Source organism: Hypoxylon trugodes (assembly GCF_022578975.1).
Source record: "Hypoxylon trugodes strain CBS 135444 unplaced genomic scaffold F4822scaffold_4, whole genome shotgun sequence".
NCBI lineage: Eukaryota > Fungi > Ascomycota > Sordariomycetes > Xylariales > Hypoxylaceae > Hypoxylon > Hypoxylon trugodes.
The window spans coordinates 442,985-467,568 of NW_026250019.1; the positions used below are offsets into that span (position 1 = coordinate 442,985).

Sequence of the window (24,584 nt, forward strand, 5' to 3'; positions counted from 1 at the left end):
ACTGACTCTTGGTTATTGTTGAGTGAGGCGTTACTAAAGGCCCCTTTTCTCAATACGCACTCCCGATACTTCTTCGATAGCTATTGTAGGGTAAGACGCCGACAGCAAGGTTCCAGATCCAGAGAAGTAACCGACTGCTCTTTCGAATCAATACACTCTTGTCGAGCTTAATGTCTTTTATTTGTGTGTCCTATCCCATTTCTATATACCGCTGATTTGTTTCGTGGCTAGATCGGCTTGCTTTGTGTACATCGAATTCGAAACCTTACTAATAGGCCGCCACTACGACCATTTTCATTATTGCTTTTTTCGAGTTCCAACCCTGTGGCGTCAAAGTAACATGGCCGTACCATTGGCGATACATATTCTTTGGCGGGGTGGTGCTACCGCCTTTAGCCCACCTACACCTATTGGATCTCCGAGATCGTTGAAGTCATAATTTCTGAAGTAGAATTGATTGAATCGAAATTGCGCGACGATGAATTTGATATTTTTAAAGTGTGAATTGAATACTAGGTTTTGGAATTTAGGAATTTGTGAAATAAGAAAGTACATAGGTAAGTAATGGCTGTTGGTAGTTTACCTATGTAAAGAGAGAATTGATGCTCCTAAGAAGTTAATAAAGAAGTTAATCAATCAATCGTCGTAGAAGTAGCATGTGGGGTCTAAGTTTATGCCTAGTATGACTTACATAATACATCTGCCTAAGTATTTAGATAATCCCACCATGCATTGGTTTTATTGATACTCTCAACACTTTGAACTATCAACCATCAAGAAAAGAGTTCGAAATTTAATAAAGTTATTATTCATCAGAAGAAAATAAATCATTGCAAGAACATATTCCATCGGAATCAACATGAAGACTGATCATTATTTGAACTTATGCTTGGAACAAGCCGAGCAATCCCCTCTTCATTATCGTCACGGTTGTGTCGTTGTGAAGGGAGGTAAGGTTATTGGTAAAGGATTCAATGATTACCGGCCTGGCTACGATGGTGGCGCTTTGAAGACTGGCCAGCTGCCTACCAAGCCTACCACACTAGAGAAGTTGGGAGAAGACAAACCTAAGAAGAAGAACGGGTTCAAGCCCTTCGAGAACACCGTCGGGTTACAGGCCGGCGGCCACCGTCTTGCTAATAACTGTCTTACTATGCATTCAGAAATGATGGCTATAAACTCGGCTCTCCAGTCATCAAACACCTCAGCCGCTACAAATCTGTCGTATCTTAAACCCTCGACCGCTCTATCGTATGGCTCAAAACGAAAACGGCAGTTCCGCTGGGATATCCTCAACGCATTCGTCCAGAGTGTCTGCTATGAGACTTCCCGGCCGCATACCCAACAGGGCACCGCCCCAATTGAAATTGCCGGGTGGCGTTTTGAATCCTACACATACACATACGACACAACAACATCATGCCTCACGCGTAGGTCATCATCATCACCACCATCACCACTCGAAGGGGAACCATGGGAACGCGTACAATTCGGCAGGGCAATTGAAGCAGCATCGTAATCATCGAGAGAACCGTAATACACTCAACAATAGTAACGAGGTAAATCAAAGACTCAGGTCTGCGCAAATTCAACACTTATCTATAGAAGAGGAGGACGAACCGTCTAGCTGTGGCGACTCATCATTAAAGAGCAAGCATAGAAAAGACCACAATATGTTTTCTGGAAGCCGAAGGGTATATTCGCTTTCGATTCTGTCTTCAATTGAGGAGCTAATTGTACAAGCAGTTCGACCACGGCGACAAGTTAACACTGCCTAATAGCGACTTCCGGGACGCGATACCGTCCTCACACGACGTGAAAGACCGCATGAAGCATCCAAAGCTGCGAGGCGCCGATGTATACGTTGCTCGTCTCGGTAGTGTATCAAGCTCGCGTGGGCGCGGGGTCGGTAATACCAAGAAGAGTGAACCAGATGCTGAGCAAGATGCAAACTCAACAGACTGCCGCTTATCTTCTGCACCGACGCTAGTAAACGAGGAGTTTCGCACGGGCTCTCTATATGATGAGCTGATGTGCAAGGAACTGAAAACATCATTGCCAGCGCGATCTGAGGATGCGGCTTTAAAAAGCACCGTCGACTGTGGGAATGCTTTGGATTCTCGACCATGTTATCGATGTGTCCTCTACATGCACTCTGCGGGCATTAGGCGAGTATATTGGACGAACAATCAGGGCCAATGGGAGAATGCTAAAGTTCGAGATCTGTTTGATCAAGTGTCAGGAAATAATGTGTATAATGGGTCCGATGCCAATAGTGGTGGTCGTGGTGGAGTGTTTGTTACGAAGCATGAAATCCTCATGTTGAGGAGGCTCTCTGACCAGAAAACCAACCAAATAGCAGCAAAAAAGTAGGAAGATTTCGCTTGACTTATTGTAGGTATGCTTACCTATTAAGCAAACAATTGATCAATAATATAATATATAAAAGCACGTTTTCTTAAGGTATTGTCATTAATTGATCAATTATAATTATGTCATTACTACATATGTATGTACTGGCTTGTGATAATGTCCCGCTTTCACTTTTGGACAGGTGATCCGCTATAGATGTACATAAGGGGATAGTTTACATGGGTAAGGAGACAGTGGATTAAATATATACGAAGCTATCCCTAAATAGTCGCTATCGATAACGAACGGGGTCTCCTTGTGCACCAAGAACTAGCTTTATTGGTTCCTGAACTAGCTCCAGCTTCAGCGGATCCCCCCATATCATCTTACTTTTTAGTTTAGGTGGATGATGTTGAAATAGGGACTACGACGAATGATTTAACTTTCCATTTAAACTATCAATCTACTTCGCAACCTCTTTCCTACCAATTCACAACTCTTTTTCCTTCCTTATCCTTTCTTTCTTGGTCCCAGCGATCATACGCCTCACGTACCAAATCTACCCTGGTGTTTCCATACTACTTCTGACTGCTATTATATATGCCCTCGTCTGTAAGAGTTGGAATACTATGCGAGTAAGGATACAGTCGGATCATAGGGACGTCTGCATCTTCCGTCGAGTTGGCCGACTTGGGTGGGCTTGAGCTGCACCGGCCAACTCAGACATTCTAAAGCCCTCCCAATCCTACGATTAGTTTCTGTATTGCTGACCCGGAAAGTACCATGTCCACTCCCGACCGCGACGACTCGGTTTCGCCTACCACTAGGATTTCTCGTACTTCATCTCCCGCGCAAACACGTCACAACTTCCCATCCTCTATACCTCATTCTCCTAGCGACCCCCTGCCGATCTCTGTTCCGACCCGTGACGTGTCACTTTCCGATACTGTGTCGGTCTCTTCTGCCAAACTAAATACAGAGCCCCCGACGGACTATCTGAACGGGGGCCGGCCCCACGAAAGTACCTCCCCTGTCAATGGCGTCGCGTCGTCTTTCCTGAATCAGCCACCAGTTATACGATCTCCCTCTCCGTTGAGAAATACCGCGATCCATATACCTGAGGGTGATGCTACTGCGCAGGGAGAACCGGCATCACCTGGCCGACGTAGTGTGCAGTTTGCTCGTGCTGATATCCTGCTTGATCCTCCACAGGAACATGTCAGACATGGGTCATGGGATGAAGGAGATCTAAAGAATCGATCTCGCAGCGAGAGATGGATTTTGAGGTTGAGGTCGACATTGGGCAGCTCTGGGGGTATCCAGCCACCTAAGTCCCCTGGAACATCTGAATACACGCCCCAATCTACGACTGCTTCGCCTGTCGTGGGTAGATCTAACCGTGTTCCGGATACACTGGACGAAGAGGAAGGCAGCGATGCGGATGTGGAGGCGAGCGCTGACGAAAGTCATGAAAGGGACCCGCCTAAAAGTAAAAGGAAGAGGATGCGACGTCGTTTAAAGCACTTAGACGTGTTTACGGCCCCCAACTCCCCCCGACCCGTTGATGACCTCGATTCTCCGGGGCCGAGCCGCCTGAATGCGATGGTTAGACGTTCCACAATGCCTGAATCCGCTGAGCACCGCGGTGGATTGTCCGAGGGAGAAGGGCGCGACCATCTGACTGGCCGAAGGCCTGGCTGGACGCGTGGAAGCTCTTGGATTGGTTCTCAACGAACTGCAACCTCCGACGTCAGAGACGCCGAGAGCCCACAACCTCGTACACCCGGCCACCGCCGCCGTATCTCTGAGATGTTTAGTGCGGGTGGTGCATCGGATGGCGATTGGCTAACCACACCAAAACGCCCATTTTTGGGTGCGGACCGCGCTGCTACCTTCGGGGCACAAAGATGGAGGCAAGTCAAGCATACCCTGAGGATGCTGGGTAAAAGACGAACAGATCAATTCGATTTCTATAAGTCCGCCGAACTTATGGCCGAATTGCGAGCTGTAACACCTGCTGTTGTTATTCTGGCTAGCATGCTGCAAAGAGATGAACATGGGAACAAGCGTATCCCCGTTCTTCTGGAGCAGCTCAACCTACGCGTCATTGATAGTCGTCCTGAAGATAGCGCGAGTGAAAGGCATACCATTTTTACCATTGCCTTGGAGTACGGTAGTGGGCTTAGTCGAATGAGATGGACCGTCACTCGTAGCGTTAGAGAGATCTGGAATATTCATTGGAAATACAGACTGTCTCTGAAGAACGACATTACTCTCCAAGCTACTACGAATCAACGAAATCGTCCGAAGCAACCTCGATTCCCAAGGAAAGCGTTCCCATATTTGCGGACTTACCAAAATCTGGAGGAATCTGAGGAAGAGGAAAAACCTCCGGGCACTAGAGCCGATGACACAGTGGCGGAAGGGACCGCGGGTGAGGGGACTGCTGCCGAGGGCACAGCTAGCGACAATGATAGGCGGCCGAATGCCCATAGGAAGCGGTCCCGTATCAATACATTCTTACCACGTCGGCAGTCATCGGGGGTCGGAGAAAATGGAGAGGCATCGCTCGCGAACGCCCAAAATTCTGCTGCTCTAAAAAAGAAGTACATTGAGAGGCAGCGGAAAACTCTTGAGAAGTATCTTCAAGAAATGGTTCACTGGCTTATGTTCCGTGCCGACAGCAATCGCCTCTGCAAATTTTTGGAGCTCTCTGCCCTTGGCGTCCGGCTTGCTGCCGAAGGTAGCTTTCACGGTAAGGAATGCTACTTGCATATTCAGTCCACCAAGGGCATCGACTTCAGGCGAGTGCTCAACCCTCAAAAGGTCATAGCTCAACATTCTCGCAAATGGTTCCTGGTCCGGCAGAATTATATCGCCGTCGTGGAATCGCCGGCAACCATGAACATATATGATGTCTACCTTGTGGATCCATACTTTCAAGTCGTGTCTAAGAAGAACAAGCTTAAACGATTTGGCGCGAAGTTGAAGGTTGAGATAGAAAGGGGAGGAGACAACGATGAAAACCATCTCTCCGACGAAGAAACCCGTGGAAAGCACCATACGCTAAAGTTGTATTCGGCCGATCGGAAAATTAAGCTGTTCTCTCGTAACCAGACAGTCCTGCGTCAATTTGAAGAATCGGTCCTTGATATGCTGAAACAGACTCGATGGCATGAAGAACACAGATTCGAAAGCTTCGCACCCGTGCGGAAAGCAGCGTTTGCTCAATGGCTCGTTGATGCGAGAGATTACATGTGGAATGTCTCGCGCGCCATAAGCATGGCGCAAGATGTCATCTATATTCATGATTGGTGGTTAAGCCCGGAGTTATACATGCGACGGCCCGCATGCATCAGCCAGAAGTGGCGCCTAGACCGTCTACTTCAAAGGAAGGCTAGAGAAGGCGTCAAGGTATTTATTATTATCTACAGAAACGTGGAGCAAGCCATACCGATAGATTCAGAATACACTAAATTCTCTCTCCTCAACCTACACGACAACATCCTCGTTTTGAGGTCACCGAATCAGCTGAAAAAGAACCAATTTTTCTACGCCCATCACGAAAAAGTCTGCATTGTGGACCACGATGTAGCATTCCTTGGTGGAATCGATCTCTGTTTCGGCCGGTGGGATAATCCACAGCACCCGATTACAGACGACAGACCGACGGGTATGGAACCAGACGGGGATAGTCCACGAGACGCCGAACACTGTCAACTCTTTCCGGGAAAGGATTACTCTAACCCTCGTGTGCTGGATTTCTTCAAGCTGAACGAGCCTTATGAGGAGATGTATGACAGGAGCAAAGTTCCAAGAATGCCTTGGCACGACATCGCGATGCAAGTTGTCGGACAGCCGGCGCGTGATCTCACTCGTCACTTTGTGCAACGATGGAATTATCTACGGCGTGAACGCAAACCAACTCGACCTACCCCCTTTTTGCTCCCTCCACCTGATGCCAATCCGGTAGATCTCGAGGCACTAGGGTTGTCCGGAACGTGTGAGGTCCAGATTTTACGTTCAGCAGGCGATTGGTCGTTGGGCTATCCGAAGGATTTGCGGGAACATAGTATTCAATCTGCATACATCAAGTTGATTGAAGAGTCCGAACATTTCGTTTACATGGAAAATCAATTCTTCATCACAAGTACCGAAACAATGAATACGAGGGTAGTCAACCGTATTGGTGATGCCCTCGTTGAGCGGATTATTAGGGCTCATGAGAGAGGTGAGGAGTGGCGATGCTGTATCCTGATTCCTCTGATGCCTGGTTTTCAGAATACAGTGGATCAGGCCGAGGGAAGCAGTGTACGATTGATCATGCAATTCCAATACCGAAGTATCTGCAGGGGTCCCAACTCAATCTTCGGACGATTACAAGCAGTGGGTGTAGAGCCCGAAGATTATATACAGTTCTTCAGTTTGAGGCAGTGGGGCAAAATCGGGACTCATAATCAGCTTGTCACAGAGCAACTATATATACACGCCAAAACCATCATTGTGGATGATCGCGTCGCTCTGATAGGATCGGCCAATATTAACGAACGCTCTATGTTGGGCAATCGAGACTCAGAAGTTGCTGCTATTGTTCGGGATACTGATATGATGTGGTCAACAATGGCGGGCGAAGCCTACAGGGTTGGTCGATTTGCTCACACTCTTCGTATGCGATTGATGAGAGAACATCTCGGTCTGGACGTTGACGAGATAACGGAACAGGAAAGACAAGCGGAGTTCAGCGCCGAAGCCAATTTCGAAGCTGAGATGGGAAAAATTTATGGAGATGATGATGATATAAGTCCTGCCGCGGAGAGTTCGGTGCGCCCAGGACCAAGCACATCTCATCGCGCACCGAGTTTCAATCACGACGTTGCTACCGAAGAACGTGGCTATGCTTCTTCCTCGTCCTCGCGCCCGTCTTCTGCCTCGTCAAGTTCGAAAGGAAAGTCCCCAGAGCGTGATACACGAACACATGGGAATGCGAAACATAATATGGATGTTGAAGGTTACGGTCCAGACCACTGGAAAGCGGCACAAGCCAAAGGAACCGATCTTGGCAACGATTCTGTCGTGATAGACGGACACGAGGTTCTCGTTCATAGAACCAAAGAAACGAAGTCCGGCGAGAAACACGCAGATAATTCTTCTAGGAGCTTATCATGCCATGAATCTAGTAAAGGGCATAATGGGCTACCCCCAGTTCAGTCGGATTCAGCGTCACATAACGCAGCCGGGGATAGTCCCCCAACGCATCCGGACGATTCTAAGAAGATTATAAACGATCCCTCGAATCCTCTGGTTGCTGATATTGTGCCTGCTGAAGTTGACAAGGAATGTATGCGTGATCCCGTTAACCCCGCCTTCTGGGATGATATTTGGATGAGAGTAGCATCAAACAATACTAAGCTGTATCGGCGAGTTTTTCGATGCATGCCCGACAGCGATGTATCCACATGGAAAGAATATGCCGAATTTGAGGACTATGCGCGCCGGTTCAAAGAGAGCATGGCAGGCTCGAGAAACAGTGAGGCTGACACCGGTCCTCAAATGGGCAATATCAGTGGAATAGCAGCAGGTATCGCGGCTCCTGCCGCAGCTCAAGGCGCTCCTGGCATATCCGAAAAGCTTCACGCCGATCAACTTGCCGAGGGTAATCCCAAGGTTGTAGTATCCAATGAAGCTGCAGATGTCTTAGATGAGAAGACACCGGTACCTCAAGGCGACAACGCTCTAGAAAAAGAGAAGCCCGATCTTGGGATCGACACGGAGAAAATTCAAACTAAGAATTCTACTGAAACCCCTTCACCAGTACAGCCATTCCCATCATTTGATGCACAAGTCGACACAGTGCATTTGGATCCTCAGGGCGAGAAGCGAGATCGAAGGGCGACGTTTTCGTCGGCTGAGAAATCAGCGCCGGAATCCGGCAGTACTAGTAACCCTTATAATCATAACTCGACGAGACGTCGTCGACGAGCCACTACTAAGGGCAGTCGGCGCGGTCCCGTCTTTCCATACGAGCTTCTTAGCCGCGAAGAAGCTGAAGAACTATGCGGTTTAATCCAGGGAACATTAGTACAATTTCCCTACGATTGGCTTGAGGCTGAGGAGAAAGATAACCATTGGTTATACCAGGCTGACTTATTGGCGCCTAAGGAAATCTAGTACGTCCCTAGCCTTCAAAATTTGCAAATTGTATGACTAACGATATCATAGTGATTAAATCTCCTTCTCCCTTCTTCTATCCACCGCATGTTACTTAAACCCCCAAGGGTGAAAAATGATTAATGGAATGTGTAGAGGTTTTACCATTTTTCACGGGCTACTCATGTGTTACCCAACTATTCTGCATCATACTGAGTAGACCTCGTTTCACGACCATACAATAAGGGTATATATTACGCATAATCATGGGCCTCCATAGCCGCATACCCTTCAAGTCATGATTGGGGTATTTATATTTCTGGGTACTGGTACGCGTACATTACACTCCGTTCTGCTTCGCCTATTACGGCAAAACGTCACAAGGGATCTCAATCAACCTGATTCGTTTTCTAGATAGGTTGATCAAGTTTGAATGTAAAGATTTAATGATCTTTAAGCTGTCTAATGGGGCGTTACTAGCATTTAGAACAATGGCGGTATTGATATGATTAATTGAAATAGACTGATTGTTGGGCGAAGGTGTTCAGAGTGTAGTCGAAGGAAATAGAGGGAATGTTTACTTCTACCCACGCGGGTAGGTGTCCAATCAAGTATACATTCATACAGCAAATCATATAATAAGTTGGTACATTATAGTAATTATTATTAGATTTTAAGTTTTTATCATATTTTAAATATGCACATCCGGAGCTATTGATACATAACATAATCAGGCATATCCTACTAACCAAGACAAAAACCAGAGATAAATAGGTAGGTAGGTAAAATTTGAGAAGCCATGTACAATTCCGAGGACAGAAAATGAAGACATACTGCTTTCTCAATCCTTTTCCTCTTCTGTGTGATGTGTTCTGTCTGACACCATCCTGGTTCTATCTGGACACTCAACCGCTAGTCTTGTGACTCCCAACTAGAATAATGTACGAACCAAGGCCTAGCAATAATTGGTGACCAAACCTACATCCCAATACCCAATGGCAATAATGAACAAAGGAGAATAAAAAGAATCAAGATAAACAACTAGCAAGTAGACTAGCCATTCTTGGGGGTATCATATCCATATTATCCCAACCTATGCTTGTCGTCGCCAATCCTTGCCATTTAATATGCTTGTTGGACGACTTCCCCATGAATCGTGCGGAAATTGGCAAAAGCTTCTGGCGGCATCATGTTGCCAAATTGGAATAGCATCACATCGCATCGGAAGAGATACCTCCACAGACGCATGTTTTCGAGCTAGAAAATAGATTTCTATTCACGATGCTATTCTCCAGTATGCTGTTATAACCGCTTCCACAACGCGTACACGAATATGCCGTCTTGTTGAACTTCTCGGATCCAAAATTCAGAACCAAGTTATGCGAGTTGCCGATGTACTGTACAGATAGAAAAAAAACGAATTGACGAAGTCGATGGCAACTTAATATCAATATTGTCATTCGCCGAGGCCATCCTTCAAGGCATCGCGGTCCACGTTATCAGGTCGGATTTTGGCAGGTGGTACTCTATGTTGCGCCGCAGCTATATATTCTGTGAACCCCGGTATCACACCAGGTTGATTGATGCCCGGTGGTCGATTGGATTGCTTCTGGCTATCTTTCTCTTTGACCGTTCTGGTGGAAGTGCTACTAGCGTTAGAACTACTCGCGCCGCCACCACCACCATTACCCCATGGCCGCCAGCCAACCCATCTACTAAGCGACGATGGTCCGAGGCCTCGGACGGATGAGTCCGAAATGGATTGCAAGCTGCCTACTGGCGATGAGGCATAACTTTCACGTAGTAAAACACTACTTCTTTTTGCATTGTCGCGTGATAACATGGGCCGTGCTGTAACAGTGCTACTGCCCGTCACAGAATTGGCGGAACCTATTTGGCGAATAGTGAGTTGGCTAGGCCTCGTCTTCAAAGTGTGGATATCGAGGCCACCAGAAAGCGAAATGACGGATTCATGAGACAACGCCCTACGTAAACGAACCAACGGCATCCGATGATCACTTTCATCATCGGCTACCGAAACTTCGTCATTGACGGCATCCGGGTATTCAGAAGAGATTGCATCCGTAGATTCATCAGTTATCGAAGTTAGATCCGGAGGCTCATCATCATCAGACTCTTCAATAATCGGATGGGTTTGTGTTAAAGTAGTTTGCACAAAAGCTGAAGTTGATGACATTTGAAACCCCCGCGAAGACATATTCGAGAGTTGCTTATGATGAGTGGCATGCCACGTTGGTGACGTTGGATCGATACTAGTTGTGGGGGAGCCAGGAAACGACTCCAGTGTATGATCAAATAGTGAATTTCGATGATTTGATAAGGGCGAGCTCGGGACTGATGAAGGTGCAAAGTCGGAAGGTTGCTCCGAATACGAAGACCAACAATTAGAAAGAAGGGAATCCCTATGAGCATGCGACCCTAGCCGCGGCCGCGCAAACCCGTCTGGGGGTGTACTAGGCAATGAACTACCAGGCGGCGTAAATATTCCGGTGTTAAGCCCTTGTCTTTTCTTTCGTGGCTTCTTTGCTTCTTGCTTGGATTTCGGTAAATGGTAATGATGATGGATATGGAGTTCCTTGGGGGTTTTAGGAGATTTCTGCTCCGGCGAATCCTTTTCGGACTCAAGTTCAGCACTTAACGTTGACACTGCATTATCGACTTGGCCTTCTCCCAATGGTTGGTGATACATGAGTTGGTTTTGCAAGGCCTGTATTTCATCGTTGGAGTTCATCAGCATCTCCCTCAGTTCGGCAATACCATACTGAAGGTTTGCATTGTCCTGAAGCAGGTCGCGCACAAAGTGCGACACGGCATTACTCCCTCCTGGTGAACGATCTAGCGATTTAGCGGCGGCTGCTCCTTTCAATCGACCGGCGGCGGTATTCAATTCTTTCTCCATTTCACGCTGCCTTTCTATGCGACCCATCATCTCGACATGGTATTCCCTCTCTTCTTTTGCTTCCTTCTCCATCCGTTCGAGTTGCTCCTGCAGGTCGTTGATGCCTCGCTCGGCACGTTTCCATCTTGATACGGCAGATCGGGCCTCTTCGCGAGATAGGGATAGGTGGCTCTGCAGCTCGGCTTGTTCCTGTTCTAAAGCTAATAGTTGACGTTCTAGGGCGGCGGCCCGCGCAGTCTCGCCCTCTAACCGACGAACCGTCTGTTGTGAAGAAAGTAGAGTGGCTTCCAGCGATCTGATGCGGCCATCCGAGTCGACAACGGTGGTGTTGAGAGATTCGAGCTGATCTAGCAGGTTCCTATTCTCCTCGATCGTTCTCGCATTTTTCGCCTCCAACTCCTTGTTATCGACTTCTAGCTGGTCGATCCGGGACGTGAGCTCGCTGCGATCCCGCTCAGCATCAGCCATATAAGCTTCGTGGCGAGCGAGCAGCGCCTGCAAAGCAAAGGTTAGAGAATTGGTAACTCCCATGGTTGTAAATGGAGTTATTATCAGGGAGGAATTCTGGAATGTAGGATGCAATCGGACGAGAAGAGAAGCGAAACAACACAGCAATGCCGCGATCTACTTCCAGTATAGCATTCCGGAGCAATTCACTGAAGGCCTGCTATTATACAGTGGGGAGCAAACAATTTAGGAATGCGACGAGTTATAAAAGAGCTAAGGGAGCTTCGGATGAGCGTAACTAGCTCAACCTAGTGTGAGAGGGATATCGTGGGACTTTCTTGTGGCTTGAGTCTAGACACAAGTCATGAACACGTACCTGACCCATTCGTGCAGCTGTGTGGACATCCTTCTCGACGCTAGCAAGGACAGAACAGTTGTGTCTCAGAAAGATACACTCCACAGAACCACAGCAGCATTTCATGGCACCTGGTTCATGGGGTTCATAGGGCGTAGTAGAGAGATGATCTTCTCCGGTGTCGCGGTCGCCGGCAGCAGCCGCCGCGGAGCGAAGAGGATCAGCCATGATGATGGCTAACAGTCCCTTCGTTGCGCGTATTCAGCTGGGAGATCAGCATGCTGGAATATGGAGACTGCCTAGAAATCCTCTTTTTTCTCTGCTTTGAATATTTTTTTCTCGTCTCCCTCCTTCGTTCGTCCCGGTGATGAGAGAGAAGTGGTAGAGTGGGTGGAGCGAAATTAGCGAAATGGCGCCGTCTGGCGCGTCCGTCTGGGTAGAAGAAAAAAAAAAGGAATGATTTAAGACTGTCTGATGCAAGCGTTTCCGAGATAATGCATCTAATGTATAGTAGTACAGTTGAGTTCCAGTAGAATTCGGGTATTAAAAATAATCAAAAAGGAAAATAATGAAGACAAAGACAATAAAAAGAAGAAAAAACCCAAACGGGTCGCAAAGTTGAATCTAGAGAAAGTTAGTTGAAAGATGGTTTAATTCGATTTCGCGTCGCTATTAGTCGGGTGGGGAGGATGAATTGCCCAGACAGGTAGGCAGGCGCCAGTCAGGTAGGTCAAGTGGGGGTTTTTAGCTGTCGTACCTTTTTTATACTTCATTCACACATGAAGCAAGTACACATGTACATATGTACTATCTAGTACAGTAAGTATAGTAGATATAGGTACTTAGTACCTTTACTACCTAATGTACGTTTCGCTATCATGTGAATAATAAAATACTCTTAATGCACACAGCTTGGGTATTATCCCTCCTCCATGTTGGTCTTAGACATCATGTTACAAGATGAAGAGGTACTATGGGATATCGAAGATATATGTACGTACTGGATAGAGTACCGGTGGGATGGAGAATGGTTGGAGGAGTTAAAGAAGGGGTTGGCAGTCAATCACATGAACAAGTCACCATGCTACCATATTTCCTCGCCATCTTCGCCTTGGCTGTCTTCTGATAGGCGGGGGGATTTCACGAAAATCGACAAGGATGTTGCGCAGATGGGGATGGGTAAGGTAGTGTCAGTATTATGACGCACCACTGCCTAATCCATGCTGCCTCCATACATGTATGCATCCATTTCTACCTATTCCGAGCCAGAGATGCCTACATCAGTCCCAACAAGATTAATCCATCCATGGATAAAGACAAAAAGGAGAAATAATCGTTGAATTTCCATTTGCGATTTGCGCTTGCTACCTAACATAAAATTTATACGGATTAGAGTGGCCAACCTTAGATGGTTCCTAGATCGAGACAGCCCAGCTGCAGGTGTCTTGTACCGAAGCAACCAGCCTATGTACACCAATCCTGTGTCTCATCCTATATACCTCGGTACCTACCTAAAATAGGTACCTATCAAAGGTATTGGGTGATGCTAAAATCTGTCATACCCCTATGCCGGCAGTGGAACAGTCAAAATATCCAAACCACCCTTCAGGTCTGACTTGGACGGCATGGCGCCTAATTTTATCAGCTCGGCCGACTTAACCATCGCCGGATCGACGCCCATACTAGCCATCGCTACCACCGTCTCGCCCTTGCAGTAATATACCACAAATTTACCTTGGCCCGGATCACCTTGCAACACAAGCTCGTCCCACCCGTGCATAGAGTTACCGCAATATCGGAGTTGACCCGTCAGCGCGCTCCAGAATATAGGGGTGAAGAATTCCGACTTCAGCGAAGGGTTGACAATATGGTGCGCCACCACTCGCCCCTGATTCTGCGCCACGTTCCAGTGTTCGATTCGAGTGTAATTACCCTGACCACCAGGACCATGGTAAGGGTATGAGGCAATGTCTCCGATTGCGTATACGTCTTTCAGCCCCACCACCAAGAAGTTCTCATCCGTCTTTAATGAACCGTCATCTTCCAGTCGGATCACCTTGTTCTCCTTGAGATAACCTGTCGACGGCGCCACACCGACGCCCAGAACGACGAGATCAGCTTCGAGTTTGGTTCCATCTTTGAGGTGAACCGAGCCCACCTTGGATGGATTCGACCCGGACGGTTCAGCTTTGTCCACACCCGCTGACATGTGGAACTTGACGCCTTTACCTTCCAACCCTTTTTGTAGCCCAGCACCAACCTCTTTACCCAGCACCCTCTCCAGTGGGACGGTTTCTTGACCGACTACGGTGACATCGTTGTCGGCAGCTGTCGCATTGGCTACTTCCATGCCAATGAAACTGCTACCAATGATGACAATCTTTTTACCCTTATCACCAATAGCATCGACAATCTTCTTCGTATCATGAACTGTCCTGAGTAGGAAAATGTTCTCAAGCACCTTGAAACCTTGCAAGGGTAAATTCCGCGGTGAACCTCCCGTAGCCAGAATCAGTTTAGAATATATATACCGCTCCCTATTTTTGGTGATAACCGCCTTGCTGACCAGATCAACGTCGACCACTTCGTCATGTACTACCTCGACCGACCCCGATTTGAACCAATCATCGTCCCTCCATTGGATCTTCGCGGGGTCGGTAATTAAGGCTTTAGACAGCTTGGTACGGTCGATGGGTAAGTAACCTTCGTTGGAGATCATGGTAATAGGTCCTGTGAAGCCTTTCTCCCTCAACCCTTCAATCGCGCCAATGGCTCCGCTACCGCCGCCAACTACCACGACCTTGTTGGCTAAGGCTCCGCCGCTTACACCGCACTTGAAATTCGGCTTACGTCTCCCCGCTTTGATTACCGCCTCCTCACCTTCGACATAGATGACGCCATCCTTCTCGACGACTTTGAAGGTAGGTAAGGCGTCTAGGGCGGGCGCATTCTCGATATCACCGGTTTGGCCGTTGAAACAGGCTACACGAATGAAGCGGAAACGTCAGTTATAATTACTTGGAAATAACAAGGAAAATGATGTCTAAGTGGTGGTAGACCAACCTCCGTGCCATGGGCAAGTCAAGCGTCCACCCTTAGTCAAGACACCTTTCGCGAGAGGGGCTCCATAATGGGTACACTTGGGACCTATGGCCTGGATCTTGCCGCCAGCATTAAGGAGGAGTACCTTAGCACCCTCAATGCCTTCGACTTCTACCTCTTGCTTCTCGCCAAGCGGCAAGGACAGCGACGATACATCTTTCAATTTGAACTGAGGCATGGCTCTAACAGCGGTTGCAGTAATCGAACGGGAAGCGATAAAACTAGTTTGAGAGTTGGGGTTAAGCTTGGGCCTAGGCTTAGGAAAAGCTGGGATAATGGAAGAAGGTCGCAAGAAGAGAAAGGATCTTGCGGAATTCATGAAACAAATTAGGATGGTAGAAAAGGTAATGCAGGCAAAGCCTTAGATCCAAAAGAAGTAGGAGACTAGGGGTTGGAGAACACTGCAGTGACAGGAGAGGAGAATATCGTATTACCAATTATCTGTCAGGCCGGGAATGACGAGGGAACGACGTACGCAGCCAAATTAAGCATGCGATGTTATATGAATATGTAAGGTGAGATGTATGGAGATGTATGGGAATAGGAATGAGGGGGAGGGGTCGGAGAGACTGGATTGGACTTGTCCTTTACGAGATTTGATGCACATGTATGTATGTGGTCAATGGCTTGAACTTTGTGCACCATGCTGTAAACGTGCGCGTAGTGATTCTATACTTTTTTTAACTGAGCACCTGCATACTTTTTTATCAGTAACCTACAGAACTATGAGGTACCCAGGCAGTCGCCAGTATAGAAGAAGGGAAGGAAGTACTCTGAAGTATCTAGTGTCGTAATCCATCCTTGTCATTATTACCTAGAAGGTGTAGCCGTGGTTAGACTGCTTGTAATCCGAGACTTGTTACTGGTTAAAGCTATTCCTTGTATGCTTTTATACAACGTTTCATGACATCACCAGTCTAGCTTGGCTTTACTGCCCCACGTCTATCGAGATAGCTCGAACCAATCAATACTCTCCGAATTACCATCCCTCTGTCTCCCATTACCCAAATACAAACAAGTACGTACATGATATATGATATGTACCCCTGTACTATATAGATGGCTTATAAATACGTGTCGTATGTGATCTATCTCGTCATTTCCCAATTTCCTAATTGGTCAGTCAGCAAAACGAAACTCTTCTAGATCTTCAAGTTGTACCGACTATTATTTTGGCAGCCATGCGATGAACTCAAAAATCAACATTTCCCAATTCCAGCTTTGTTTTACGGGATATCGCGCATAAACATCGGCACCGACATCTCATCATTAAAGTCAAATCCGCCGAGATCCATGCCGGAGGTCCCGAAGGGTGATGCCTGTGGCCAAGTAGATCCAGATGCGTAATTTGTATCGAGTTGGGGAACCTGGATATCAAGATTAGCCGCGATCCATATTCTCATCGTGCAGTGCGAATGTTACGAACAAAGCTCTCGCTGAAATGGTCAGAAAAGACACTATGTTGTGATAGAGAATGTAGAGCGTCGTGGTCTAGTGCGAGGTTCGCCTCGGATTCAGGCTCGGGCTCAGGTTCGTAATCATCAACAATCTTTTTCGCCCGCTTGACTGCATAAGTTGCCGCCTGTTCTAACCCTACGACAATGACATGGAGTTTCTTAAAGGCTTCGGACCCGGTAAGCTCCAATAACTTCTCCATATCTTAGCTGGTTTCAGACATGGTGATCATTCACATAGGGTTCAATACCTTCGTCATATGGTCCATAGTGTTGGCGGTGAGCTTCTGGTCAAATTCCACAAACTCATGCAAAGGAAAATAAACTATGTTAGCTAACAAGACAACGAACGAAGAGAAATAAGCGCAGCCGCTTAACCTGTAACGAACCATCATTTTAGCAACGGAGTCTTCATCTTCCTAGAGTTAAACGGCGGTTTACTTACCACATGTTACATCCATCATGAGCACTGTCCAGTAACTTCAGGCACGCACGGCTAGCAGTCACACAAGCTGCCCAGTAATGCGGCACTAGCGGTTGCTGATGTCTCGTGCAAATATGCGCCTGAGTATCGATGTTGAAGAGAACGGCACTACTATAACCGTTGATCGACTTTATCCAAGGCGACTCAAGGGAATAGAGACCGTTGATCGTAGTAGAGCATAACAAATAAGCCTGATACAGAATTATCATGTGGGTCAACGGTGCCTTTTCTAAGGTCCTCGTTATGTTCTCAAATTGCAAAGGTGCTGGTATCGCTTGCAGCCACTGATCGAGAAGTGTAGAAAGATGCGATACCCTCTCTTGGCGAGTCCTCGGAGATATTTTGGTGGACCTATTGCTAAGTAGGTAGTCGTATACTTTCCCTTCGAGATAGGCAAGTTGGACTCTGGCACGGAAGTAATTGAGTTGCGAGTGCCCGTCGATACTCTGAAGGAAATGGCCATCGTCACCGAAATCCGCTCCTGGTAGAGGTAGGTCTATATCGTCGTCATTCTGTATTGAAGGAATCTTGGCGCGGAAGCTGACATCCTTATCCAGGCAATAACATAGCCAGAATACATTACTTCTGTGTCGCGCTTCATCTATCGGAAGGTTGGATAAAGAGGATTTCACATGAAGTTGCAATCGATGAGCCAGTCGGACCGCCGTACCAATTATGACGGACGCCGGTTTTTGGTCTGTGCTCGTTTCGAAGAGCACTGTACCCGATATCAGTAACCACCGTTTGAAAAGAAAGGTAGTGGTGAATGTCAAGCCGCCAAATTTGGCTTGGGAGTATCGTTCAAGGCTAAGTGAAGTCTAGAACGCTCTAGGCAGATTGATTTTAAGATATACTTACGAACTAAACCTAAGAGGACTTGGATACCAAGTGTGTCTTCCTCGCGGGTGACAAGCTCATCCAACTCTCTTTGAGCGTTGTCGATGCACTTCTTTATTTTCATCTCGTTAAACCTAGCTAGAATGTCATCACCCTCTACGCGACGAACGCGATAACCAATAGCAAGGACTACATTTATAGCAGCCCATACAGCTCTCGATTTCTTGGTCTGTTCTTGGCCGGGATAGAAGTCATACAGCATCTGCATAAATTGATGTTGGTTGAATAGTGGCATTGCGGCGTTGAAACCACGGAAATAATCTTCCACAACTGGCAATATCTCAGTTACCGGCGGTAGGCCCTGATCGTCGTTGCGTTCTAGGGCTTGCTCGTCTGATTGTTCTAGAGGCGATACATTTGATAAAGGCCATGCGTCTTGATTAGCAAAACCGCATAGATGCTGTTCTGTTGTTGTTGCGGAGGGGCTTGAATCACCAAGTCTATCTAACTTGGCTTCGATTCGAGCAAGACGAGCTTCTAGGTTATCTCCGCTGTTGGCGGGGCTCGTCGACTTTGCTATTTCTTTTTGAGGTGCAGGAGCTGTCCTCCTTCGGATAACAGTTGTACTACATGGTACTTTGTATAGTAGACAGTTTGAGCATGCTGGCTTTAGCATATCGCACTTAATTTTCCTCTTGAAGCATGTATCACCTGGTAATAGTCAATAATTAGCGACGTTACGAGATATAAAATGGACTAATAACTTACACGCTTTACGGCGGGAACTTGTCTCCATTGTTTTCTATGTGTAGACTCAAGAATAGACTAAACCCTCGTATAATCTCTTATAAAAATTAGATAAGACAAATTGTTGACATAATACAGTTAAAGATACCGATAGATAAAAACTGGAAAAAGACTTAAATCTAGTTAAGCTTTGCTGAAAACCCCAGGGGTTGATATACGTTGCTGACAAATCCTCATATGGAGACGCCGTTGGAACTTGTACATGTTTGGTAATCCTAGCGACTCGTTATTCGTTCTAATTAAAATAATGCGTGATCCTGATCGGATAGATTGAAAACTGATCCTACCTAATTAACACCACCAATTCATTAGTAAAATCGTAAAAGTTTCCGAACGGATGGTATGATGGGAAGTCGATTTGTACGTCATGGAGGAATAAAGTCAAATGAATGCCGAACATGATTGTCCCTCTAAATGCTACGTTAACATTCTATATTATGTCTCCGAAATCTAACAACATCAACATATAGCTGACAATAATAGTAACATCAAAACTTTCCTGACTTACTAAAATGACAATTATCGCCAACCTCGAAAGTACATTTAATAGATAGTTCCATATGGATGCGAGCTCGTCTCCGGAGCTGTTAGCTCAACGAAGCCTCGAACTTCTAGCTTGTCGCCATCTGCGATAAGCTTGCTATTATGCTTCCTGAGCTCTGCCATAAAACTCTCGACAGCCTTCGGGTCGCTTGTGTCAAAGGGCTCCCGGTTCTGAGCTACCTGTCGCAGTTGGGTCCCCGCCACTGTTACACCCAGCCAGACATCACTCACCAACTCGTCTTTCGGCTTAATAGCGCCGGTGATCTTGCCAGCGAGGATGTCAGCTGCTAGGCGCGGTTCTTGTGCAGCCGGGCGACCAAGACCAATACCATCAAGAGTGTCGAGGGCCTTGACCATAGCAGCCGTACTGCGGAAGCCACCGGTCAGGTATTTCTTGGTCTTAGACAGATGTGGAACAATATCACCAATGAATTCAAGGAAGTAAGCCTCTCGTTTCTGTGTAGATTCCTTCTTGTTTCCCCAGCCAATTTCTTCATGGTTGCCGCCTGACAGCTCCACGAAGTCAAAGCCCAGCTCTTGCATTTTTTCGCACATGACTTTTGCCTCGGCCGGTTTGATGCCCTTTGCTTGAAATTCGACCGAGTTGAGTTTAATACCGAGAATGAACCCTGGCTTGATACGCCTCTTGATCTCTTCAGCGATCTCGACTATCAGGCGCATGCGGTTTTCGAGACTACCGCCGTATTCGTCGGTACGCTGGTTCGAGTTTTCAGATAGAAATTGGGCAATGAGGTAACCGTGCGCTCCACTACAATGACGGGAATTAGTGACTATTTATACAAGAAGAATGAAGCGTTGGGTGTATTACTTACTGTAGTTCGATGCCATCGAAACCTGCCTTTTGCAGGTATTCAGCAGCATGGGCGAATCCGTCAACAACCCGAGCGATATCATCTTTTGTTGCTGCCCTTGGTTTGGCGTAAGGGACTCCTTTCTTCGAAGCTACAATACCAAGTGTCTATTAGTACTTGGATCTATGCATCGCATTCGATTGAACTATGCGTGTATTGACGTACGATGTTGAACTGCGGAAGACGAGATTGTGTCTTTCCTAATTCTTGCGGAGAGTTGTCGCCCCGGGTGTGTGAGTTGTGCAAGAATCAGGCTTCCATTCGCTTTCGCCGCAACAGCTAGTTCTTTGAAGGCCTCAAAACGCGGACCGGAAGGGGGGCATTCGGGTGTGATGATACAGTCGCCAACAGCGTCTAGCATATCGAATTCAATATCGGTGTTTCCACTAACTATAACTCCCCATTCATTCTCTCCCCATCTAACCCTATGCATTAGTTGATTTTGCTATCTATTCGACTCGCTTGCTTGGATCTTGCCTTCGGTATAGTTCAATAAGCTCTGGTGTTGGGATGCCACGCTCCTCAAGATTCTTGGGACTCCAAGTAGCTAGGTCTTCAGCCATCGGGGCTTTGAGGAAACGGTTCTTCGCAACTCTCCCAGAGAACTCGAATTTGAGCGGTTCGCCGAGTGGCGTGACGTCGACGGTGGTCGACTCATGTCGTTGGGCAGGCATCGTGTCTTGAAATGAGGTAGAGAAACTGCTGAATATACTTGGAGATGTTTAATGAGAATATCGGAAGGCTGTCAACGGTAATTTATGATATAACCTAAAGAGTTTCGAGAGCGACTACTCTTTATAGGTTTCCTACGTGTCTTCCCATGGTATAGAATACCTCGGGACGAACGGATACTTGTACATGGACTGGGTTATCTGTGTGGACTCCACGGCGAATGGTAAACATCCTTGAAGCTTCTCGCCATCGATTGTAAATCATTGTCAATCAATTATAGCCTGCTTGGGGGCTAGGATGTAGAACACGCGGGCGAGTGAGAGCCTCGATGCAAGGTATCCAGTGTTATAGGGAAGGGAATCAATGCTGATTATCGTTTCAAATCTTCTTTCCTGCCTTGAGAAGGAATAGCGCTGAAAATTCGTGTGGTTCTTAATTACCGAATTCTACTAGAATGATGGTAAGTTTCACGGTCGAGATTCGAACACCGTGGAACTCCGGACTCCGCGGTATTCCATGGTTATCGTAACGCCACCTACGACATCTGTGGTACTACCATTCAAATCAGATTTGACATGGTTATAGATGGGTAAGTAGGTCTAGTCCGTTTCATTATTGACCTCTTTATATATATATATTCGCTGGGTTGATTACCGAATTACTCACCGGATTATTTACTGAATTGTTTAGTTGGGTTATGTACCGGTAGGTGGATTACATGTATGTAGTTGGGAAGCTCGGAGTTTGGTTCGTATTTATTCACGCATTTGTAAATGCGGCTTTTATCAATTTGGTCATTTATAATGTCAGTTATTTATCTATTGTGAGTAATTGGTTCAAGATGCGGCGTCATCTATGGCGTTGTGTGGTCCTGAGTATTTCTATAGTACAAAGACGCCTTTATGAACAAACCGTACTTCGCATCTCGAACTGCCGCATAACAATGCTTCGTCCCTTAATCCTTGATGAAAAACGTAGGCTCACAAACCAGTGCCTAGTTTAACCATGCGAAAAATCCATGAAAGTTACGTTGCATGCTTCTTCTAGTCTATATCAACCTCTATATCAAGGTCCAGGGCTGCAATGATATCGTCATCCACGATTGGCTTGTGAATTTGTGGGATGCCCTTCTTATCCTTTCCAGACTGGTGGTTCTGTATCTGCAGCTTTTGTAGATGGGGTAATAACGGTGCTTTGGTGGTAGCGTTCTGCTTTGGTGTTCCATTTGCCGGGGTGGATGCGCCGCTACCATTAGTAGGCGTTGATTTGCGATCTGAGGACTCATTGATATCTTGCATGAACTTTGGCTTGGTTCTTAGACGCCGCGAGGTATCCTCCTCAACGTCTTCTCCTCGTGCGATTCGAGCCTCAATCTTGCGAGCTTTTGCCTTCTCCATCATTTGCGCCTTGCGCACTGACTCTGCATTGCGGCGACGATTCTCGGCATTCAGAGCTGCTAAACGCTCTTGTTGAGAAGGTGTAGAACTTGCCGACTTGTTGGATTGAGCTAGGCTGGTCTTAAAGGCCAAGCGCGGTGTCTCGAGAGAATCCAATTTATCCTGAAGTTCCGCAACTTGCTTGTCATCGCCGCGACGCTTAGCTTCCTCTATCAAGTTAACCAATCGGTTTCGCTCCGTGGGAGCGAACTTCTGAAGTAGGCTTCGCTCTCGCTCAATCTTAGCGTTGACTTCGGAATCAGTCCAGGGACGGTTCACAAGAGCATTGATATCATCGATTTTGGCATCCACTGTCGGTCTCTTGGGAAAGATGACGCCCTCATCTTGGCAAACCTTCTTATAGCGGTTGAATTCGGCCTGTAACTTGTCAGTATTAAGAAGAGATCGAAACATATTTAGGACATACCTCGGTGAAGGCCGAGTCGGAACAACTGATGAAGGGCCACTCTCTCTCCGATTTACCGTGCGCTGCTCTGACATATTGATCGGTCACAAAGTTCTGGCCGTTGGATTTCTCCATAGCATACGGCTTCCCTTGTGTAAAACCTGATGTATTCTTATTAGTAAAAAGTCGCCACGATCGTGTTTCTTATATGTATGTACCTTTGATGAGAGCCATTCGGTAGACATTAGCGCCATCGGAGCCTGGGCCAAGTGCGATACGAACATAACATCCAGTAATAGCCTGATCGAAACCAGGGTAGAAACAAACTTGAGCGAAGCGGCTGCGACCAAGTCGTACGCGTTCCATATCACGTATATCGGCGAATGGGATTTCCTTGACCTCGGGGGTTCGTGACTTGGAGCGTCTGTCCTTAGATGTGCCTGCCCAGCCACCATCACTATCGCCATCAATATCGCCATCAGGACTACCCCGTAGGGCTGAGTGCGATTTCTTGTTGCGTTCTCGGTCCTCCTCTCTGCGACGTACTCGATCATTCTTTTCGGCGCGGGCGCGGCGAAGTGATTCTATTCCTGCGCTTGTTTCGCCCACTTTACCGACCCTCGTTCGCTGTCGGGAGGTCTTACGCTGGGTATCGTCTAGGTCTGCGCTACTAGCTTTGCGCTTCTTAGCTAACTGGCTATCATCTTCTCGAGTCTTTAGTAGTCGACGTAATAGAGTATTTTGTCGTTGACGATCGACTTCTTCTTGACGTTTGGCAAGCAACTGCTCTCGCTCGAGTTCGGGCATAGCTAGGATATCCGCCTTCTCACGTTCATTTTCGTAAATTCCATCTACGGGGTACTTGTTATCGCCATCGTCCACCTTGCCGTTGGCGTTGGCCTGGAAGGTCTCCGAATCCGAGTCGGACTCGTCCATCGGGGCGGAATTCTGCGATGCGGGAGACGCCATCGAGGAACTGTTAGGCGGGCGACGGAATAGTACGTTAGCTTAGGAAGGTAAACGGTGGGAATTTGTGTTGGTGAATAAATAATAAATGTGGTGGAATATGTTGCGAGTAAATAAGGTAAGGTAGGTAGGTGCTACAGTCCTAAAGAAGAGGACACGCATTTGAGGTGTCGATGTTTAGACCCCCGCCAAAACATTGGACGCGGATGCTGAGGCGACAGAGCTTGGGGCACGACAACAATAACGGTTACGCAGAAACATGGAGGGGTTGAGCGCGTAGAACCGTGGAGTCGGGTGCGATGAACTGGTGAACCGCGCAAGTGGAATAGGTAACGAGGCAAGAGAACTCACGCTTCTCCTTCCTCCTCATCTGAGTCATCAGCTTTCCTCCTACTAGATTTTTGCCTCAATTTTTTGGATGTTTGGTTCTTAGCATCGGGGTCAGGCGAACCAGACGCGGAGCGACTGATAGGCTGCTCTGCTTCCTCGTCGGACGATTCATCACCGCCGACGAGTGCTAAGAGTTCATCATCCACGTCAGCCATACTGACAGAGGCTTATGATCCACCAAGGTAATCCCAATTGATTTCTATAGTCTATTCAATACCAACGATTCTGCGATTACATAAGTGTCGCGCGAACGTGATGCGAAAAAAAGGCGAGCACTTGGAAGGTGAAGGACTCGGCGATGGATGGAGCAAAACGGATATGAATCGTGTCCTTGGATGAATTACGGCGAACCAAATTAAATATTCAGAAAATAATGGTGCGAAATGAAGAGAAG

The 24,584-nt window shown here is 47.1% G+C and overlaps 7 protein-coding genes across 7 annotated transcripts; 2 read left to right on the forward strand and 5 right to left on the reverse strand.

Annotated features, from left to right (window-relative positions):
• Nucleotides 1-859: 859 nt before the first annotated feature.
• F4822DRAFT_427726 (uncharacterized protein) lies at nt 860-2,373 on the forward strand (the record flags this gene model as incomplete). Its single annotated transcript, XM_051460789.1, has 3 exons — nt 860-1,515; nt 1,577-1,694; nt 1,747-2,373. The coding sequence occupies 3 exons, from the start codon at nt 860-862 to the stop codon at nt 2,371-2,373; spliced, it is 1,401 nt and encodes a 466-aa protein (XP_051315146.1).
• Nucleotides 2,374-2,702: 329 nt separating this feature from the next.
• F4822DRAFT_398082 (phospholipase D) lies at nt 2,703-9,184 on the forward strand. The gene is made up of 2 exons (XM_051457664.1): nt 2,703-8,519; nt 8,572-9,184. The coding sequence occupies exons 1-2, from the start codon at nt 3,136-3,138 to the stop codon at nt 8,576-8,578; spliced, it is 5,391 nt and encodes a 1,796-aa protein (XP_051315147.1). The 5' UTR covers nt 2,703-3,135; the 3' UTR covers nt 8,579-9,184.
• A 771-nt stretch (nt 9,185-9,955) lies between these two features.
• On the reverse strand, nt 9,956-12,347 carry F4822DRAFT_436900 (uncharacterized protein; the record flags this gene model as incomplete). Its single annotated transcript, XM_051462359.1, has 2 exons — nt 9,956-11,914; nt 12,243-12,347. 2 exons carry the CDS (start codon nt 12,345-12,347, stop codon nt 9,956-9,958), a joined length of 2,064 nt encoding a protein of 687 aa, XP_051315148.1.
• Nucleotides 12,348-13,432: 1,085 nt separating this feature from the next.
• On the reverse strand, nt 13,433-15,994 carry F4822DRAFT_398087 (uncharacterized protein). Its single transcript, XM_051457665.1, has 2 exons — nt 15,285-15,994; nt 13,433-15,203 (listed from the first exon to the last, which is right to left on the reverse strand). The coding sequence occupies exons 1-2, from the start codon at nt 15,640-15,642 to the stop codon at nt 13,786-13,788; spliced, it is 1,776 nt and encodes a 591-aa protein (XP_051315149.1). The 5' UTR covers nt 15,643-15,994; the 3' UTR covers nt 13,433-13,785.
• A 555-nt stretch (nt 15,995-16,549) lies between these two features.
• On the reverse strand, nt 16,550-18,894 carry F4822DRAFT_427730 (uncharacterized protein; the record flags this gene model as incomplete). Its single annotated transcript, XM_051460790.1, has 6 exons — nt 16,550-16,690; nt 16,750-16,971; nt 17,029-17,155; nt 17,223-17,979; nt 18,120-18,809; nt 18,867-18,894. The coding sequence occupies 6 exons, from the start codon at nt 18,892-18,894 to the stop codon at nt 16,550-16,552; spliced, it is 1,965 nt and encodes a 654-aa protein (XP_051315150.1).
• Nucleotides 18,895-19,196: 302 nt separating this feature from the next.
• F4822DRAFT_198712 (NADH:flavin oxidoreductase/NADH oxidase-like protein) lies at nt 19,197-21,485 on the reverse strand. Its single transcript, XM_051453684.1, has 4 exons — nt 20,798-21,485; nt 20,486-20,739; nt 20,282-20,411; nt 19,197-20,217 (listed from the first exon to the last, which is right to left on the reverse strand). Exons 1-4 carry the CDS (start codon nt 20,992-20,994, stop codon nt 19,449-19,451), a joined length of 1,350 nt encoding a protein of 449 aa, XP_051315151.1. The 5' UTR covers nt 20,995-21,485; the 3' UTR covers nt 19,197-19,448.
• Nucleotides 21,486-22,015: 530 nt separating this feature from the next.
• F4822DRAFT_198747 (plus-3-domain-containing protein) lies at nt 22,016-24,473 on the reverse strand. The gene is made up of 4 exons (XM_051453685.1): nt 24,152-24,473; nt 23,053-23,810; nt 22,856-22,995; nt 22,016-22,806 (listed from the first exon to the last, which is right to left on the reverse strand). Exons 1-4 carry the CDS (start codon nt 24,343-24,345, stop codon nt 22,036-22,038), a joined length of 1,863 nt encoding a protein of 620 aa, XP_051315152.1. The 5' UTR covers nt 24,346-24,473; the 3' UTR covers nt 22,016-22,035.
• Nucleotides 24,474-24,584: the final 111 nt, after the last annotated feature.